The following is a 20,803-nucleotide window of genomic DNA, read 5'->3' on the forward strand; positions in this document are numbered from 1 at the left end:
AGAAATTAACTCCCCCATGCTCAAAATGTGATGTCCCCCTCCCTGTCTAAGCATTGCAAGAATGCAGACCATAATCACACAATGCATACTTTATCATATGAGGCCAAAACAGCATTTTCCTCTCCTGTGCCTCTGGTCTGAAGGATACCCAGGGAAACAAATGTTATCTATGAATGGTCTTTTCTGCCTGCCCAAACGTGTCTGTCTATTATCAGCACTGGCCTGGCAGGACCTGGTTTCTGATCCTAACCAGCTGTGTGAGAACTAGAAATGTCATTTCATCTGTCACATGGAGTTGGACTAGACTATTTCTCCTGTCCCTTCTAACTTTCAAATCTCTTGATTTAATGGTTCTGTCCTATATGTATCCTGATTTTTTTTTTTTTTTTTTTTTTTTTTTTTTTTTTTGAGATGGAGTTTCGCTCTCATTGCCCAGGCTGAAGTGCAGTGGCGTGATCTCGGCTCACTGCAACCTCCGCCTCCCGGGCTCAAGCAATTCTCCTTCCTCAGCTTCCCAAGTAGCTAGAATTACAGGCTAATTTTGTATATTTTTAGTAGAGACGGGGTTTCACCATGTTGGTCAGGCTGGTCTCAAACTCCTGACCTCAAGTGATCCACCCACCTTAGCCTCCCAAAGTGCTGGGATTACAGGCGTGAGCCCCCGTGCCTGGCATGTATCCTGATTTCTGGGGTATTAATTAGTTCACATGGCCAGCCAAGACCCACTCCAAATGCAGTGGGGCTCCTCCCCATCTGTCACAGTACACTGGATCAACATAATGGGAAGTTATCTGTTGTTGTCATTTCATTTTTACTTGAAAAATAATTTACATACTATATTATTTTTTAAATAGAAAACCATATTATGATTATTTTTTATTTTTTGGAGACAGAGTCTCACTCTGTCGCCCAGGCTGGAGTACAGTGGCACTATCTCAGCTCACTGCAACCTCTACCTCCCAGGTTCAAGCGATTCTCCTGTTTTGTATTTTTAGTAGAGACAGAGTTTCACCATGTTGGCCAGGCTGGTCTTGAACTCATGACCTCAGGTGATCCACACCCCCCCCCCCCGACCTCCCAAAGTGCTGGGATTACAGGCGTGAGCCACTGCTCTCGGCCAGAAAACCGTATTATTTTTTAAATAAGAAAACCACCCAGTCAGGCACAGTGGCTCACGCCTGTAATCCCAGCACTTTGGGAGGCTGAGGCAGGCAAATCACGAGGTCAGGAGATCAAGACCATCCTGGTCAACATGGTGACACGCCGTCTCTGATAAAATACAAAAAATTAGCCGGGCGTGGTGGCACACGCCTGTAGAGCCAGCTACTCAGGAGGCTGAGGCAGGGGAATCACTTGAACCTGGGAAACGGAGGTTGCAGTGAGCCAAGATCGCGCCACTGCACTCCAGCCTGGCAGCAGAGCAAGATTCCATCAAAAAAAAAAAAAAACAAAACAAACCTGATGCATATTTCCTAAAGACTACGACATTCTGATATTCTATGTATAGTATATATTTTTGCATAACTGAATAAAACAGGTAATTTAAACACTGTTAGTGACCGAAGCAACCATGTTTGAGAAGAGGCAAGAAATTTCAGCAGTTGTTTAAACTGCTTATAAATATAGTATGCCAAAGCTGGAAGTTTACTGGATAGGAAGAGTAGCTTAGACAGAAAGTGTCTCTGAGGCTCTATGACTGGCTAGGTGCCCGAACCATGCATTCCCAGAGTACCCTGTGCTCGTCCCTCTTGTCACACCCAATATGCTGCGTTATAACTGCTAGTCTCTGTGATTACACACTGCAGGCTCCTTGAGGGCGGGGATTGTGCTGGTTCACTGAAGTACCCTTCGTGCCTGACATACAATAAAGACTCCATAAATAATTTTTTGATAACTATTGAATGAGTAACCAGCCATCTTCACTCATTGATCTGCTGGGAGCAACAGAAGCAGGCAAGAGTAGCACCACATGACACAGGAATAGAAGGCACGGTTTCCAAGAGCAGGCCGGACGCGGTGACTCACGCCTGTAATCCCAGCACTTCGGGAGGCAGAGGCAGGTGGATTGCCTGAGGTCAGGCCGAGATCAGCCTGACCAACATGGTGAAACCCTGTCTGTACTAAAAATACAAAAATTAGCCAGGGGTGGTGGCGGGCGCCTGTAATCCCAGCTACTCAGGAGGCTGAGACAGGAGAATCGCTTCAATCTGGGAGGCGGAGGTTGTGGTGAGCCGAGATTGCATCACTGCACTCTAGCCTGGCAACAAGAACGAAACTCCATCTTTAAAAAAAAAAAAAAAAAAAAAAAAAAAAAAAAAAAGAGGCACGGTTACCAAGAGCCTGTGTTTGGTGTTTGCCAGGTGGCCAAAGGCTCCCATCAAAATATGACTGATGGAATACTCAGACATGTCTATTCAATAATGTCCCTACAGTATGACATACTATACTCACCTATTATGAGTGACACCAAAGGATACATGATATTTTGGCTGGGATCATTCTGACTGTTAAGCCAACTCTTACACACACCTTACCAAAATTTGCAAACTGTCTATTAATCACAAGCAACTAAGCACCAAGAACACTATTCAAGAAAGGAAAAATGAGTTAGCGTGGGTTATATTTTCCTAGGAAATTCCTCTGGCTATATTCTATAGGAATTAGGTGTAATATCTATTATGCAATTGCTTAGCATAGTGTTTGGCAAAGGATTAACAAAGCCTCTTTCCCTTCTGCATGAGAATTTTACCTTTTGCTAACTTTCTAGCTCTGTTCCCCTGGCAACCTAATAAAAATTCATATGTCAACTGCTAGGCAGTGTCACATAATGGTAGACACGATGTCCAATTGGTAAACTGCATCTGGACTGGGAGAACTATAAATGCCTGAGAGGAAGCCCCAGCTCTGGGCTTCCCTAAGTACAGTGACGCTTGGAACAGGCATGTCTTTTATAGGGACCCTGGAGGCCACGTCTATGAAGCTGTTTTAAGAGATACTTGTTCCTGTGGGACAAGGGGGCTGTTAAGCCGGGGCAGCTTCCATACTTGCCCCAAGTAGATCTGTCTCCTTGTACCTGCACTATGCCACACAGCTGCAGAGACTTCCAGAGAAGAGCAACTGGTTCTGCCTTGCTAGTAAGCAGTGCTTCCCATTCTATATCCTTCTAAGTGACTGTGATGCCAAGTGTGGCAGTTTATAAATTTGAACGTTTCTAAACCTTCAGTTGGGGCTAAGACCCTTGGAGGGCACTGCAGTACTATTTGCATGTTTTTCTGATGGCAGTAGATGCTCCTCAGGGGCTATGGATGGTAAAAGATGTGAAACTGTTTGGTATGCTTTTCTACCTCCAAAAAAATCCTGACCATACCCTTCACTGTGTGCATGACAGATAATCCATATCCATTACATGTCACCAAGACCTGTATATGAAATTGATGCCTTCCTTCAAAATCCCCAAGCTTGTTACTACTAAAGCTTCCTCATCAAAGCACATAATCCCTGCCCTAACCTCCACTGATTAACTGACAAAGGTCCAGAAATCAAATGATAGATATAAAAACTGCCCCCCCAAAACCACAATTGTCAATGAAGAATTGGCAGTAACAAAATAATCTACCTGGAGGGTCAAGACAGATGCTAAATGTTCTCCTTCAGTTATGAAGTTTCCATATCATCAGATCATGCAGTCATGTGAGTTACTGTCACCTTTTAAAACCAGGATATGTTTAGGCCAGGCACGGTGGCTCACGCCTGTAATCCCAGCACTTTGGGAGGCCGAGGTGGGTGGATCACGAGGTCAGGAGATTGAGACTATCCTGGCTAACATGGTGAAACCCCGTCTCTACTAAAAATACAAAAAATTATCTGGGCGTGGTGGTGGGTGCCTGTAGTTCCAGCTACTTGGGAGGCTGAGGCAGGAGAATGGCGTGAACCCAGGAGGCGGAGCTTGCAGTGAGCCGAGATTGCACCACTGCACTCCAGCCTGGGTGACAGAGCAAGACTGTCTCAAAAAAAAAAAAAAAAAAAAAAAAAAAACTAGGACATGTTTAGGAACCAACCAAACTACTACTGACCCCAAAACACTTTTCATTTTTCTCTACAGAAGCATCATTTGAAGAAAAGAATTCAAATTTCCAACACTACAATGAAAGGTTTGTGGAACACAACCTTTGAGTGGAGAGAACTACAAAAGCAACAGAAATCAATGAAAACAGTACCCATCATATGCACCTGAATAAAGTGCCCCCTTATCAGGTTAGGAGATAGTGTGATCACATCAAAACACGAGGCAAGCTACAAGAGACCAGCAACAACAGGAAGCACAGTGGGAATGCTCAAAACAGAGCATAACAGGAACTTCTCACCCACCCCAACCCTTTGCCCCTCCCTACCCCATTACACTAGACTTCACAGCGATCATTCTCTTAATGCACAAGGGACACACACAAGAAAAATCTAGAGTTCCGAATAAAACAGTCTGAGTTCAGCTAACCAAAGGCCACCCCACTCTTTCCTACGACTCCCAGAATCAGTGCATGCAGCCCCACCTGTTGCCTTTCTCTCCCTGGGGTTTGTCACGACATCAATGAACAATAACAAAAAGACCCATCTCAGTATTCCAAACTACCAGAATACTCAATTTCACAACATGGTGCAGACCACTAGGTCAGCGGCTTCCTTAAGGAATATTCAGGGGCCAGGCGCGGTGGCTCATGCCTGTAATCCCAGCACTTTGGGAGGCCGAGACGGGCGGATCACGAGGTCAGGAGATCGAGACCATCCTGGCTAACACCGTGAAACCCCGTCTCTGCTAAAAATACAAAAAATTAGCCAGGCGTGTTAGCGGGCGCCTGTGGTCCCAGCTACTCGGGAGGCTGAGGCAGGAGAATGGTGTGAACCCGGGAGGTCCGGAGCTTGCAGTGAGCCGAGGTCGCGCCACTGCACTCCAGCCTGGGTGACAGAGCGAGACTCCATCTCAAAAAAAAAAAAAAAGGAATATTCAAAGTCTGGTGGCCACCAAAATATTTACATCAGAATGGCATCTTTCTGCCAAATGATCAGAATCATGATGCACTATGTCATTTCTTAATTATTATAGGTAAGGCCCTATTTACATTCCTTCTCAACTTTTGAGAAGGGGGTCCTCATCCCCCAAGAGAAATAACTTCCCAAGAATGCCATTTTGGAATTCCATTACAAGTAAGAGTCCTGTTCCCATTCATGCAATACATCTAATATGAGACAAAAATATCCTTTTGTGAAGTTGGGTGGAATGTGCCAGAATAGAATCTAAACCACTAACGGTCTGTGTTGGGCTCAACTGTAAATTTACTTAGTGTAAAAATATCACCAACCCCACAAGTTAAACCTCAAAGACACTGTGGTTATAAATACTGACCACCTAATGTGAACATAAATTTAAAAGAGGACCAATTTATGAGCTGATAGTCTAGACAAAGGAAGTACCTCCTTTAAAAGTGATAGAATTCAGTGATCCAGTTATTGCCAATGCCTATACACAAACTCCAAACAGTCCACCAGAAATGCAACAATCTGAGATATTACCAAAGAAAGAGAATCATTTAAACATTAGGTGTCACATTCTGTTTTCTTCCCAGTGATTCTGCTACTTTAAAAATTAACAAAATGATCAGAACCTAGTAATGATTCTGGGTGTATGAATGAGTCAGAATTTTCTAAGTTTCCATATTATAAACCTAAATCAGATCTCGGGAAAGCCGTGAACCATCTGGCCTCAGCGCTTCATTTTATTAATCCACTATTTTCAAAACTTTGCAAGAGTATAAGGGCCTATTAAATATTATGAAGGTCAGCCAGGCACGGTGGCTCACGCCTGTAATCCCAGCACTTTGGGAGGCTGAGGCAGGCGGATCACTTAAGGTCAGGAGTTCGAGACCAGCCTGGCCAACATGTTGAAACCCCATTTCTACTAAAAATACAAAAATTAGCCAGGCGTGGTGGTGCGCGCCTGTAATCCCAACTACTCAAGAGGCTGAGACAGAAGAATCTCTTCAACCTGGGAGGTGGAGGTTGCAGTGAGCTGAGATCACGCCATTGCACTCCAGCCTGGGTGACAAGGACGAAACTCCATCTCAAAATAAATAAATAAATAAATACATAAAATAAAATAAAAGATAAATAAAGATTATGCAGGTAAAAGGTAGCTTAAAATAGAACACAAAATTAAGTCCACTCATTAAAGATCCTTTAAAAAATCCTACTTTATCTTACAGCGGAGTTTCTCACCCTTGGTATTACCAACATTTTGAACTGGAGAATTCATTGTTGTGGGGACTGTCCTGTGCATTTCAGGATGTTTGGCAGCTTCCCTGGCCTCTACCCACTAGATGCCAGTAGCCACCTGCAAGGCACAAAATCACCCCCAACTGACAATCACTGTCCTGCAGTGAAATCTCTCATGTAAAATGTTTTACCCAGGGATATGAATAGGTCACAGAATCACTGAAGAGGATCATAGCTCCACTGGAGAAAGCAGGCAGAGAGGCTGAACTATGAGGTAGAAAAGTCATTAAAACATCAGAGATAATTTAAACAGAGAAAGCAAAAATATCAAACACCGTTCCTGGTCAACTAAATCTTCTACACATCCATTTAAGTTTCCTTTTTGCTGAGATCCCTCTTTTAAAATAACAGCTAATATATATATACATTTTTGGAGACAGTCTCGCTCTTGTTGCCCAGGCTGGAGTGCCGTGGTGTGATGTCGGCTCACTGCAACCTCCGCCTCCTGGGTTCAAGCGATTCTCCTGCCTCAGCCTCCCGCGTAGCTGGAATTTCAGGCATGTGCCACCATGCCCGGCTAATTTTGTATTTTTAGTAGAGATGGGGTTTCTCCATGTTGGCCAGGCTGGTCTCGAACTCCCAACCTCAGGTGATCCACCCGCCTTGGCCTCCCAAAGTGTTGGGATTACAGGCGTGAGCCACTGCGCCTGGCCACAGCTAGTATTTTTATTTCAGATAAGACAAGTATCTCTGGTCCCTGATAATTTTCAATGAGTAACTCTTGATCTAGAATATTTTTCTTTTATTTATTTATTATTTTTATTATTATTTTTTTGAGACAAGGTCTCACACTGTTGCCCAGGCTGGAGTGGAGTGGCATGATCCCAGCTCACTGCAACCTCTTCCAGACTCAACTGTTCCTCTCGCCACAGCCTCCTGAGTAGCTGGGATTACAGGCACATGCCACCACTCCTAACTAATTTTTGTATTTTTAGTAGAGACGGGGTTTCACCATGTTGGTCAGGCTGGTATCGAACTCCTGACCTCAAGTGTTCCACCTGCCTTGGCCTCCCAAAGCGCTGGGATTATAGGCGTAAGCCACCGCACCCAGCCAAGAATGATATTTATCGAACTACCTGTGATAAAAGAAGTTTTAAATTTTCCAATCTACTGCAGACCAATACGTGGTCCTGCTGTACAGGCTGGTATCCAACCTCTGCACCATGTGGCCCTCTAGCTGACCAGAACCGAACTCAAGAAGACAAAGCCATGAGTCACAGTAATGTCAAAGTGTTACCAACATTTCTATATGCGTATTCGTAATTTCTGACTTTCCTTGTGGCAGACTGGTAGAAAACAGTTTACAGAATAGGGCCTCTCTGTGGGCCGGAGTTTGAGTTGCACTGTTCCAGTTTTAACTACTATTGAGAAGCACGATTTAAACACCTTTCTAATGCTTTGGCTATCATTTACAAGCCAATTTATAATGTTTTTGACTTTTTTGTTGTTCAAGAGGTAGAAATAAAAGTGACTTTACCACCTTTTGAAAGACAACTATACTTAAAGGAAGACAAGAAGATTTCTTTTAAAATCCATTTTGGATATTTTAACATAAGACAAAATTATGGAAAGTGCATTCAATTACATTCTGAATTCCTAATACTGCCTGCCCTTTAGCCCTTTAAAGAGTTCAGCCTCTTCTGTTACAATAATTGTGTGGCCGGAAAGTGGGTGAAAGGTAGACTGCTTTTAAAAACCTGTTCTTCTACTAACCTTCCCTTTCCCTCAGGAGGATCTTTTAAAAGATGAACATTTTAGAAATGTAACTTGGCATTATGGGCTTATACTTTCCCTCCAATTAAAGTTCTAGGCAAGGAGGTAGAAGGCAGGACTCAACTCCAAAGGCCTCAGACACGGACCAAATTGAGGACTAGCTAAAACAGGGCGGTGGTGGGAGGGTGATGCAGGAAGCAGCTTTCCATAAGAAACGCTTATCACTGTGCCATGTCAATTACCATTGCCATGGCAACACCTGGAACTCACTGCCTCTTATCATGGCAACCACCCAGCGGCTTGGAAGTTACCACCATTTTCCTAAATATTGCTGCATAATCTGCCCCTTAATTTGCATGTAACTAAACATCGTATAAATATAAGTGCTGACCTGCCTCTGAGCTGCTACTCTGGGCACGCTGCCTATGGTGTAGCCCTGCTCCACGAGGAGCGGCCCTTTAGCTGCTTTTGCGCACTGCTGCTTCAATACAAGCTGCTGTCTAACACCGCTGGCTTGCCCTTGAATTCTTTCCTGGGCGAAGCCAAGAACTCCTCTGGGCTAAGCCCCAATTTTCGGGCTTGCCTGCCCTGCATCAGCATAAACTAAGCAAAAGAATGACAGAGGCAGCTACATTTCCAAGTTACACAGCTCCAACTTTTGGAAGTTGCTGGAAAAAGTAGGGGAGCATTTTGAGTTTTGCCCAAATGAGTTGTTTTATGATGACAGAACAGGTTGTATGTGTAGAATCGTCAAATGCCAAACCAGACAGGGAAACCATCCAGACCTGGGGTCATAGCCTCCCTTCTCAGGGCTAACTTAAAATTTAACTCAACTGGGCAAGTCAGGATGCCATAATGAGCCTTTTACATCATTCCCATGTTCGTCTGCTCAGAAGTATTCCAAGCCTTTAAAACTGCCGTTCTAGATTTAGGGAGTACCTTTTATGATCATGTAGCCAGACCGCCCTGCCTGCTTTATATCAATGAAGGTTTCTCTTTAATACTTTGCCAGAAAATTTAATGTGGAATTCATTAGGAAAGGCTTGGCAAAAGTAAACTTGATCCCAAAACTTAATGGTTTTTAGAGAAAGAGGATGATAACAAAGGAATGCAGAGGACCGAATCAATATAAAAACAAACGTGGAGATTTTCTTATTTTTCTCCTAACTAGAGTTTGGACACACAGCAAGAAAAACAGGAGACCTCAGGGCCTGCCTTGATTCACTCAGAATTAAGGAGTGGCCAGCAAAGCCCTCAGAAACCAAGGGCACCACACAAAAAGGTTATCTGTCCTTTGAGTCACAAAATCCAACCTCTATCAGATAGTCTAATAAAAATGCACATATAATAACAGTGAAAAAATGTTTCTCTCAAGGTTCCACAAAATTGGACAAATGGTATCTTTCAACAACCAGAATGAGCACTAACAAGTTCTAAAACCTCTTCCCCACCAATTTATTGCTACGTAAGTGTCTCTCGGTCTGACAAGCTGGGCTGAATTTGTGGTTTGTCATCAGAATCATCTCTAGCGGGGTCATTTTCCTCACCCGACTCCACATAGATTGGCCAGTCATTGTCTGTGTCACTCTTTTCTTGGCTTTCGGATGAAGCCTCCACCAAGCTAAGGTTGATGGGCATCAAATCATCGTCATCATCGGGTGTGTCTGTAACGCAGGTGCAGCTGTCACACAGCCCGAAGCGCCGCAGCCCCTGGGACAGGTGACTCGTGAATGTTCTCCTGCAGCCCTTGCAGATGATTGGACGGTTGGATCTGTGGACCTGTAATCACAAGCAGACGCAGCAGATGTCACAGAAAAGGAGATGAGCGTTTTCCACAAGGCCCCATGTGATCTGGCCCCTGCCTGATCCTCCCGATTCCTTTTTCAGCACTCCACCTGCATTCTCTGCCACAGTCTTTGTATTAGTCTGTTCTTGCACTGCTATAAAGAAATACCTGAGACTGGGTAATTTATAAAGAAAAGAGGTTTAACTGGCTCACAGTTCCACAGGCTGTACAGGAAGCATGATGCTGGCATCTGCTCAGCTTCTGGGGAGGCCTCAGGAAACTTACAATCGTGGCAGAAGACAAAGGGGGAGCCGGCACTTCACATGGCCAGAGCAGGGGGAGAGAAAGAAGGGGGAGGCACCACATATTTTCAAACAACCAGATCTCATGAAAACTCACTATCGCAATGACAGCACCAAGGGGGGATGGCGTTAAACCATGAGAAACTGCCCCCATGATCCAACCACCTCCCACCAGGGCCCACTTCCAGCATTAGGGATTACATTTCAACATGAGATTTGAGTGGGGACAGAGATCCAAACCATACAAGGTTCTTTCTACCCCAGAGCCACTGGACACATGTGGGACATTCCCTTCTGCCCATCATCAACTCTTCACCCCTTATGAACACCTTGGAAGGAGGTCTTTCCTGATGCTCTAGGCCAGTTAGGGCCACCACCTAGCTATTCTCACCCATACTTCTTCCTTTGTTGTACTTCTCACAGATTGTTGATAAAATTCACTAGAGTGTAAGCTCTAAGAGGGCAGGGACAGAGTCTGTCCCATTCCTTACTATATCCCTAGTGCTTGGCATACAAAGAGCACTCAAGTGAAAGTGAACTGATTGGGATTTTTTTTTTTTCCAGAGACAGGGTCTTGCTCTGTCACCCAGGCTGGAGTGCAGTGACACGATCATAGCTCACTAAAGCCCTGAACTCCTGGGCTCAAGCGATCCTCCCCCTCCAGCCTCCCAAGTAGCTGGGACCACAGGCACCCATGCATCACCATGCCTGGCTAATTTTTTATTTCTTGTAAAGGTGGAGTCTCACTACGTTGCCCAGACTGGTCTTGAACTCCTGGCCTAAACTGATCCTTCCACCTTAGCCTCGTAAGGTGTTGAGATTTCAAGCGGGAGCCACCATAGTTGGCCAGGATTTTTTTTTTAGAGATGGGGTCTTGCTATCTTGCTATGTTGCCCATGCTGGACTTGAACTCCTGGGCTCGAGTGATCCCCCTGCCTCAGTCTCCCAAGTAGCTGGGAATATAGGTGTGTGCCACTGCATCTAACTCTCATTAGGATTTTTGACATGGTTTTTTTTTTTCCCTCTCATTGGACACTTCTGGTAATTGACATTTTATTTTTTATTTTTTTATTATACTTTAAGTTCTAGGGTACATGTGCACAACATGCAGGTTTGTTATGTATGTATACATGTGCCATGTTGGTTTGCTGTACCCACTAACTCGTCATTTACATTAGGTATTTCTCCTAATGCTGTCCCTCCCCCATCCCCCCATCCCCCCATCCCCTGGATTGTTTAATTATTAGGAAGGCAGATTTGCTAGGGTAGACAGCTATATTCCCCAGATGTGCCAGCAGCTGTTTGGGAACTATGGTTTTTGTTGTTGTTGTTTTTGTTGTTTTTTTTTTTTTGAGACGGCGTCTTGCTCTGTCGCCCAGGCTGGAGTGCAGTGGCCCGACCTCGGCTCACTGCAACCTCCGCCTCCCAGGTTCAAGCAATTCTCCTGCCTCAGTCTCCTGAGGAACTGGGACTACAGGTGCGCGCCACCAAGCCTGGCAAAATTTTTTTTTTTTTTTTGTATTTTTAGTAGATAAGGGATTTCGCCACGTTGGCCAGGCTGACCTCAAACTCCTGACCTCAGATGATCCGATGATCCGTCCACCCCAGCATCCCAAAGTGCTGGGATTACAGGCGTGAGCCACCTCACTGCGCCTAGGAACTATCTTTTTAATGTGTACACTTTTCAGGACTCCAGCCAATAGGGGCTCTGTGAACTAGTCACAGCCTCTCTTTTAGAGAGCTCTGGATACAAAATACACACAAGAGGCAGAGACGGGGAGAGGCTGATGCAGGAGAGCCGCCCACAATTAGCGCAGTCCTAGTGGGTGGGAAGTGGCATCTCATGGTGGCTTTGATTTGCATTCACCCTATGAGTAATGAAGTTGAGCATCTTTTCACGTGCTTCTTGGCCATTTGTCTATCTTTTCCCGAGAGGTATCTATTCAAATCCTTTGCCCAGGTTTAAGTGAGTTATTCATCCTTTTACTATTGCATTATAAAAGTTCTTTATTCTGGATACTAGACTCTTATCAGATATATGCCTTGCAAACATTTTCTCCCATTCTGAGGGTTTTCGTATTCTTTTTTTTTGACACGGAGTCTCACTCTGTCACCAGGCTGAAGTGCAGTGGTGTGATCTTGGCTCACTGCAACCTCCACCTCCCGGGTTCAAGCAGTTCTCCTGCCTCAGCCTCCTGAGTAGCTGGGACTACAGGCGCACGCCACCACGCCCGGCTAATGTTTGTATTTTTAGTAGAGACAGGGTTTCACCATGTTGGCCAAGATGGTCTTCATCTCTTGATCTTGTGATCTGCCCACCTCAGCCTCCCAAAGTGCTGGGATTACAGGTGTGAGCCACTGCACCTGGCCAGTTTTCATATTCTTAAGAGCATCCATTGAAGGTCAAACTATTTGTATGTTAGATTTCCCAAACACTGATTGTTTTGCTCAAAGATGATCATAACTGCACATGGTGGCTCATGCCGATAATTTCAGCACTTTGGGAGGCTGAGGCATGCAGATCACTTGAGCCCAGGAGTTCAAGACCAGCCTGGGCAACCTGGAAAAACCCTGTCTCTACAAAAAAAAAAAAAAAAAAAAAAAATACAAACATTAGCTGGGCATGGTGGTGTGTGCCTGTAGTTCCAGCTACCCGCATGGGGGCTAAGGTGAGAGAATCACCTGTGCCTTGGGAGGTCAAGGCTGCAGTGAGCTGTGATCTCTGCAGCCTGCATTGACAGAGTAAGACTCTGTCTCAAACAAAACAAAACAAAAGAGATGATCATAAAATGCAACATCTGCAGCCATTAAAAAGAATGAGATCATGTGTTTTATGGGAACATGGATAGAGCTGGAGGCTATTATCGTCAGCAAACTAACATAGGAACAGAAAACCAAATACAACATGTTCTCACTTACAAGTGGGAGCTAAATGATGAGAACTTATGAATACAAAGAAGGAAACAGCAGACACTGGGGTCCACTGGAGGGTGGGAGGTGGGAGAGGAGCACAGAGAACTAATTCCTGGGTGATGAAATAATCTGTACAACAAATGCCTGTGACATGAGTTTACCCATGTAACATTCTCATGTACCCCTGAACCTAAAAGTTTAAATAAATAAATAAATGTAACATCTTTCTAAGTGGCCTGAATGGTTTTCAGCAGGTTGGAATCACCAGCTCACATGGAGACAATCCTAGGGGGCAGCTTGTTAAGAGGGGAGGGTCTCCTTGGGCTGGAGCCCTGTTTGTCTGCTGCCCACAGGTAGCTCTGTACATGGCAGTATACCCTTCCCTTACCCCCAGGTGCTGGGGCTGGGTGGGAAACTGTGGATGCAGCTTACCTTTGGTATCACACTGGTAGGAAGAGATCCACAATCCTGTCTGAGCCCTGTTGTTCTTTACATTACAATAATCACCTCTTATCAGGATCTAAACTTTCTTGGCTCTTCCCCTTAGAAAACTAGTCTAACTTGAAGTTAAAACTCTAACATGTAAAGTGTTAACTTTCTGTAAGTGCCACCACCTGAGCTTTAATGTAGTAGGAAAAACATATGTGGAAATTATCTGAAAATACCCCGGTAGACAGAGGAATGAAAGACAGGCTGGCTTTACCCTTCCATTAGATGGTATCGTGAATCACTCTTGCCACGAGGGCAGGGCCAGCCCGGACACTTACACTCAGCGCGTGGCTCCGCAGGTGCTCCTGTCGAGTGAACCTCTTGCCACAGGTCTCACAGGGGTAGGGACGCTCGCCTGTGTGTGAACGGATGTGCCGCTTGAGGATGCCCTTCTGTTTGGCAGTGTAAGGGCAGAAAGGACACTTGTGGAGCTTGATGGGGACCACCAGCACATCACCTGGGGAACCAAATGCTTTCATTTAGCTGTGCTGTATGCAGTGACCAACCCTGGCTACCCGCCGGTGGATGGGATACAGAGCTAGGGAATTCCACCAGCCCAGATAGAGGAGGAGGACACCAACTCCGCCACCAGCCAACAGCAAGACATCGTCTGCAATTCCAACTCAGTCTGGCTCCCCGTCAGCCCCAGAGTAAAGTAAAGTGGACTCCTTATAATGTCGGGAATGCTATAAGGCACCAGCTTCCATACTTCTGTGTGACTCACAGTTAGAAACTCAGCTTGCACTACAACCTCAGAACACACGTGCCTTATGTGGATAACTCAAAGTTTCCCAAAACAATACTCACCCTCGTAGTGTTTATTCTGTTTGGTTTCATTTTAAGACTGCTGGGTGAGACTCTGTTATGGACTGAATTGTGTCCCCCTAAAATTTATACCTCGAAGTCTCTGTTTGGAGATAAAGCCCTTAAGAAGGTAATTAAGGTTAAATGAGTTTATAAGGTGGGGCCCTAATGATAGGACTGGTTTCCTTATAAGACGAGGAAGAGACACCAGAGATCGACTGATCTCTCTCTCCTTCTCCCTGCATACCCCCCACCATTCCTCTCACCCCTACCCCTAGCACACACACAGAGGAAAGACTATGTGAGGACACAGTGGGCAGGCTGCCATCTGCAAATCAGGAAGAGGCCTCACCAGAACCCAACTCTGCTGACACCTTGATCTTGGACTTTGAGCCTCTAGAACTATGAGGATACATTTCTGTTGTTTAAGCTTCCCAGTCTGGGGCACTCTATTGTGGTAGCCTGAGCTGACTAATACAACCCTCTGAATTAACCTCACTACCTTCAGAACTTGGAAAACGCTGTCATGATGGATCAGATTTCTAGGCCAGAATTCATGCTTTCTTGGACAGTAGTTCCTAAGAATATTTTCCAAGTATACATAGAAGAGGCTTGCTTTGATGCAGACCCTAAATTGTTTGGAATTTATATTAACTCTATATATCTGAAATCATCAAATATCCAGGAATTCACTTAAATATTTTTCCAATTTATTCCCTCACCTTGCTCATATAACCATTAAGGTGACAATGTAATTATCGCTCACATGTATGGAAACTGTTCAGCTCAAGTTCTGTGAGTTACATTTACTGCTATAGTTATTCCTTGGTACCCACTGGGAACTGGTTCCAGGATACTCCTTGGATACCAAAATCCAAGGATGCTCAAGTCCCAAAGTCAGCCCTGAGGATCCTGCGAATACTGTATTTTCCATACGTGGTTGGTTGAATCCACGGATGAAGAAGCGATGGACACAGAGGGTCAACTATATTCTGAGATTTCTTCTTTATTTTTATTTTTTGAGATGGAGTCTCACTCTCGCCCAGGCTGGAATGCAGTGACACGATCTTGGCTCACTGCAACCTCCACCTCCTGGGTTCAAGTGATTCTCTTGCTTCAGCCTCCAGAGCAGCTGGGATTACAGGCACCCGCCACCATGCCAAGTTAATTTTTGTATTTTAGTAGAGGCGGGGTTTCACCATGTTGGCCAGGCTGGTCTCAACTCCTAACCTCAGGTGATCCGCCTGCCTCAGCCTCCCAAAGTGCTGGGATTACAGGCGTGAGCCACCGTGCCCGGCCCAAGATTTGTTCTCTCTATCCATGCCCTTCAAGATTTATAGACTTTGGTCATATTATATGATATCATATCACCTATGAAGGCACTAGTGACTCAAGCATTCCAGGTACAGAAACCTGGTTCAAGTCCTGGCTCTAGCACTGACCAACCATGTGGCCCTGGACATCGCACTTAGCTTCTCTGTGCCTTACTTTCCTCATCTGTAAAACAGGTATGATAACAGTTCCCACCTCACAGGATTGTGGTAAGAATGAAATAAAGTAACACATAAAGCATAGCACGTGGCACATAGTAAGCACTTGCAAATGTCAGCCATGTTTGTCATCATCGTAATCTCTTCAGAATTTTTTTTACTAGGTAAGCAGTCCAGGCTCTTGTGGTCTCTGTCAACACTGGAGTAACTCTTTTCTCTGGGGCTGGCTTGGGATACCTAACTGGCTCTGTCTTTCCTGAGGTGCTATGAAAAGTATGGCACACTAAATTGAATGTGAGAGTCCAACATCCTTTACGTAAGGGTGGAAACTCTCTTTGGTATCAAGTTCCCATCCTAATAATGCGTAACATTTTGCATAATCTATAGTGACTCCGAAATCTGTTTCCCAGGATAAAAGCAGCAGCTCAAAAGCTCCTCACTGCTCACATATGTGGGATTATTAAATCTCTCACTGCTCACACTGGTACTGAGATACAAGTAAAATAGGAATTTTTTTTTTTTTTTTTTTTCTGAGATGGAGTCTCACTCTGTCCCCCAGGCTGGAGTATAGTGGCACGATCTTGGCTCACTGCAACCTTCGCCTCCTGGGTTCAAGTGATTCTCCTGCCTCAGCCTCCACAGCAGCTGGGATTACAGGTGCGCACCACCACGCCTGGATAATTTTTGTATTTTTAGTAGAGACAGGATTTCACCATGTTGGCCAGGATGGTCTTGAACTCCTGACCTCAAGTGATCCACCCGCTTCAGCCTCCCAAAGTGCTGGGATTATAGGCGTGAGCCACCGTGCCCAGCCTGTTTTTTGTTTTTGACACAGGGTCTCTGTCACCCAGGCAGGAGTGCAGTGGCATGATCATGGCTCACTGCAGCCTCTACCTCCCAGGCTCAGGTGATCCTCCCACCTCAGCTCCCCAAGTAGCTGGGACTACAGGCGTGTGCCACCACGTGCAGCTAGTTTTTTTTTTTTTTTTTTTAGACGGAGTTTTGCTCTTGTTATGCAGGCTGGAGTGCAATGGCACAATCTCAGCTCACTGCAACCTCCACCTCCCAGGTTCAAGTGAATCTCCTGTCTCAGCCTCCCAAGTAGCTGGAATTACAGGTGTGTACCACCATGCCTGGCTAATTTTGTATTTTTAGTAGAGATTGAGGTTTCACCATGTTGGTCAGGCTCATCTCAAACTCCTGACCCCAGGTGATCCACCCACCTTGGCCTCCCAAAGTGCTGGGATCACAGGTGTGAGCCACCATGCCCGGCCATGGGCAGCTAATTTAACAAATTTTTTTTTTTTTTTTTGCAGAGACAGAGTCTCACTATGTTGTCCAAGCTGGTCTTGAACTCCTAGGGCTTAAGGGATCCCCCCATGCCTCAGGGTCCCAAAGTGCCAGGATCACAGGTGTGAGCCACAGCACCCGGCCAGGAATGGCGACCTGTTTCCTAGGATCAAAGTAGCAGCTCATAGCTCATCATCCTGCTCACTCCTCTGGCACTGTGGAACTTCCTTGTTATTTATCTCCATCACCTTGGCTTTGTACCACACACTTCTTCCTGATTATCTACGAAAACAGAAAATAAAATAGGCCCAGCATAAGTCTTTGGGAAAAATAACTGTTAACTGTTTCTCCATCAGAAAAGTATGGATTGTCTCAACACTTTCTTCCCCTTTGCTGATCTCACTCCCCCATACAACAGTTCACCTGAATCCTATTACATGACAGGCCATTGTAAGACACCTGTTTCCTCCCTCAAGAAGTTAATTCTAGCAGGAAAGATATGTGAACATATTCATACAATATGATGCACACATGCAAAGTTCAAAGTGATGAAGAAATAGAAATAAAAAGTGATTTTCCCTAGGAGTTCAGAGAAGATTTCACAGAAGAGGTTAACTTTGAGCAAGGTTTTAAAAGATGAACAGGAGTTCACCGGGAGTTCAAGACAGAGAAACGTATCTTGGGCAGAGGAAGAACACGTGCTTAGGCGTAGAGGTAAATGAGAATATGAAGTATGAAGTGGGGGTTAAGAATGAGGGCAAGGAAGGGACAAGAACTAGATTGTGATGGTCACATTCATTCATTCATTCAGCAAATTTATACTGAGCACTCACTATGTGTCAGGCTCTGTTCTAGGGTCCTGGGGATACAACAGTGAACAGAATAGACCAAAGTCCCTGCCCCTCATGGAGCTAACATGCTGAGAAACTTGGACTTTATCTGTAAGCAGCTTGGATTTTTTTTCTTTTTTTGAGACGGATTCTCGCTCTGTTGCCCAGGCTGGAGTGCAGTGGCGCGACCTCGGCTCACTGCAACCTCCAACTCCCGGGTTCAAGCGATTCTCCTGCCTCAGCCTCCTGAGTAGCTGGGACTACACAGTCCTGAGCCACAGCTCCCGGCCAGCTAGGATTTTAAGCAAGGAAGGTACGTGGTCAAACTTTCATGGCCAGATTTAAAAGATCCCTCTGGGCACAATTCAGGGAAAAGACTTAAAAGAGTCAACATTAAAGGCAGGAAGTCCAGGTGGGAGGGGACCATGAGTCTGGATGAGAGATGACAGGAGCTAAGGCAGTAGCTGTGGAGGAGGAGAGGAGACACACTGAGGAGGAATGAAATTAACAGAAGGAAAAGCAGGTACACGAGGAAAGGAGAGTTCAGTTCGGATTTTACAGCGATTGAGACTTGTGCAGAGCATCAGGTGGGAATAAAAATTAAAAAAATAAAAGAAACTACCAAAAACTCCCTTACGACCAGGTGTGATGGCTCATGCCTATAATCCCAACACTTTGAGAGGCTGAGGCAGGAGGACCACTTGAGCCCGGGAGGTCGAGGCTGCAGTGAGCTGTGATCATGCCACTGCACTCCAGCCTGGGTGACAGCGTGAGACCCTGTCTCAAAACAAAACAAAACAAACCTGGCCAAGCACAGTAGCTCACACCTGTAATCCCAGCACTTTAGGAGGCTGAGGCGGGTGAATCACTTAAGGTCAGGAGTTTGAGACCAGCCTGCCCAACATAATGAAACCCTGTCACTACGAAAAATACAAAAATTAGCTGGGCATGGTGATGCACGCCGGTAATCCCAGCTACTTGGGAGGGTGAGGCAGGAAAATCACTTGAACCTGGGAGGCGGAGGTTGCAGTCAGCTGAGATGGCACCACTGTACTCCAGCCTGGGCAACAGAGTGAGACTCTGTCTTAAAATATATATATATATATATATATATATATATATATATATATATATATATATCCCTTGTGCCTACAGGTAAAACCTCCCCTCTTTGCATTTAAGGTTTTCCATGATCTGACTCCAGTCAGTTTTTCCCTGTCCCCACTTCTTACCTTCAGATGGCACTTTCAGGATGCCTCCCTGATCTCCCAGTAGGAAGCCAGTTCTCCTTCTGCACTACTATGAACTCATACCTCTGAGTGTCTTTCAACCCTAGTACCTTTCTAGCACGTGACGTCATTTACATTTGTGTCTTTTTTTTTTTTTTTTTTTTTTTGAGACAGTCTCGCTTTGTTGCCTGGGCTGGAGTGCAGTGGTGCGATCTTGGCTCACTGCAACCTCCGCCTCCTGGGTTCAAGCAATTCTCCTGCCTCAGCCTCCTGAATAGCTGGGATCACAGGCACTTGCCACCACGCCTGGCTAATTTGTTTTTGTATTTTTAGTAGAGATGGGGTTTCACCATGTTGGCCAAGCTAGTCTCGAACTCCTGACCCCAAGTGATCCACCTGCCTCGGTCTCCCAAAGTGCTGTGATTATAGGCGTGAGCGACTGAGCCTGGCCCACATTTGTGTCTTATCTCCTATATGACACCATCAGTTTTTTGAGGGCTGCATCCATGTCTGACTTATCTTTATGTCTTCACACAAAAGGTACTCAAATATTTGAACAAATAAATGAATAACCAAACAAATCAATCCTACTGTGTGCCTTAGCACTTGGAAAAACTATACCCTGGAGCCATATGAATGAAATAAAAACATGGTAGACAACAGGCATGGCCAGGGGCCAGGGCAGCTGCCTTGCCACACCACAGCACCTTATAGCAAGAACCCTGACTTTCCAGACCAATAAGGACAGGACCTGAATATATTATAAGTGGCACAGAGTCAAATGCCTATTTCATGATACTTCTTGTGCTTACATGCAGAGGGGTTCAAAGAAAAAAATCATTGAACTGACATCCTCTACCTACTGGTGTTGCTTTCACTGTTTAATGAATGAAAGAAGCCACTCCAGGTTTCTGGTTTTAGCTGGGCCACTTACTACTGCATTCTTACGAAACTCACTAAACCCTTCTGGGTCGCAGTTTCTCCATATTTCCTCTGCCAAACGCATGGGGCATCATGAGAGTCTTGTGGATGTGAAAGGGTGACCAGTCTGTGAAATGCCATTATACACACAGCAATGAGAATTTCAACAAGTTCCCACGGTGTGTTCATGGAAGCGGCCACTATCTTCCCAATGCTGGTGAAGCCAGTGTCTCTGAGAACCAGAAACAGCATTTTCAAGTGTTTTTTTTTTTCTTCTTTTTTTTTTTTTTGAGACAAGGTCTCACTCTGTCCTCGAGGCTGGAGTGCAGTGGCACGATCACAGCTCACAGCAGCCTCGACCTCCCAGGGTCAGGTGATCCTCCCACCTCAGCCTCCTGAGTGACTGGGACTATGGGTGCATGCAACGACGCCTGGCTAGTTTTTCAATTTTTTTTTTTTTTGTAGAGATGGGGTTTTGCCATCTTGCCCGGGCTGGTCTCGAACTCCTGGGCTCAAGCGATCTTCCCACCTTGACCTCTCAAAATGCTGGGATGATAGGTGTGAGCCACTGCACCTGGACATTTTCAAGTTTTTCAAGTCTTGTTTTAATCAGACATACTGAATGCTCTTGCTTTTAAAAAAATGAAATTTGAAGCCGGGCACAGTGGCTCACCCCTGTAATCCTAGCACTTTGGGAGGCCGAGGCAGGGGG

The 20,803-nt window shown here is 45.2% G+C and overlaps 1 protein-coding gene across 1 annotated transcript in view; it reads right to left on the reverse strand.

The window, feature by feature from the left end:
- Positions 1 to 9,319: 9,319 nt before the first annotated feature.
- Positions 9,320 to 20,803, reverse strand: part of ZBTB8B (zinc finger and BTB domain containing 8B) — a 58,584-nt gene continuing 47,100 nt past the window's right edge. The window contains exons 6-7 of the mRNA XM_055255539.2: positions 13,806 to 13,984; positions 9,320 to 9,816 (exon numbers count right to left, since the gene is read on the reverse strand). Of these exons, the coding sequence (XP_055111514.1) occupies positions 9,499 to 9,816; positions 13,806 to 13,984 (497 nt within the window). The 3' untranslated portion in view covers positions 9,320 to 9,498. The remainder of the gene's footprint in view (positions 9,817 to 13,805; positions 13,985 to 20,803) is intronic.

Source organism: Symphalangus syndactylus, chromosome 12 (assembly GCF_028878055.3).
Source record: "Symphalangus syndactylus isolate Jambi chromosome 12, NHGRI_mSymSyn1-v2.1_pri, whole genome shotgun sequence".
NCBI classification, from domain to species: Eukaryota; Metazoa; Chordata; class Mammalia; order Primates; family Hylobatidae; genus Symphalangus; species Symphalangus syndactylus.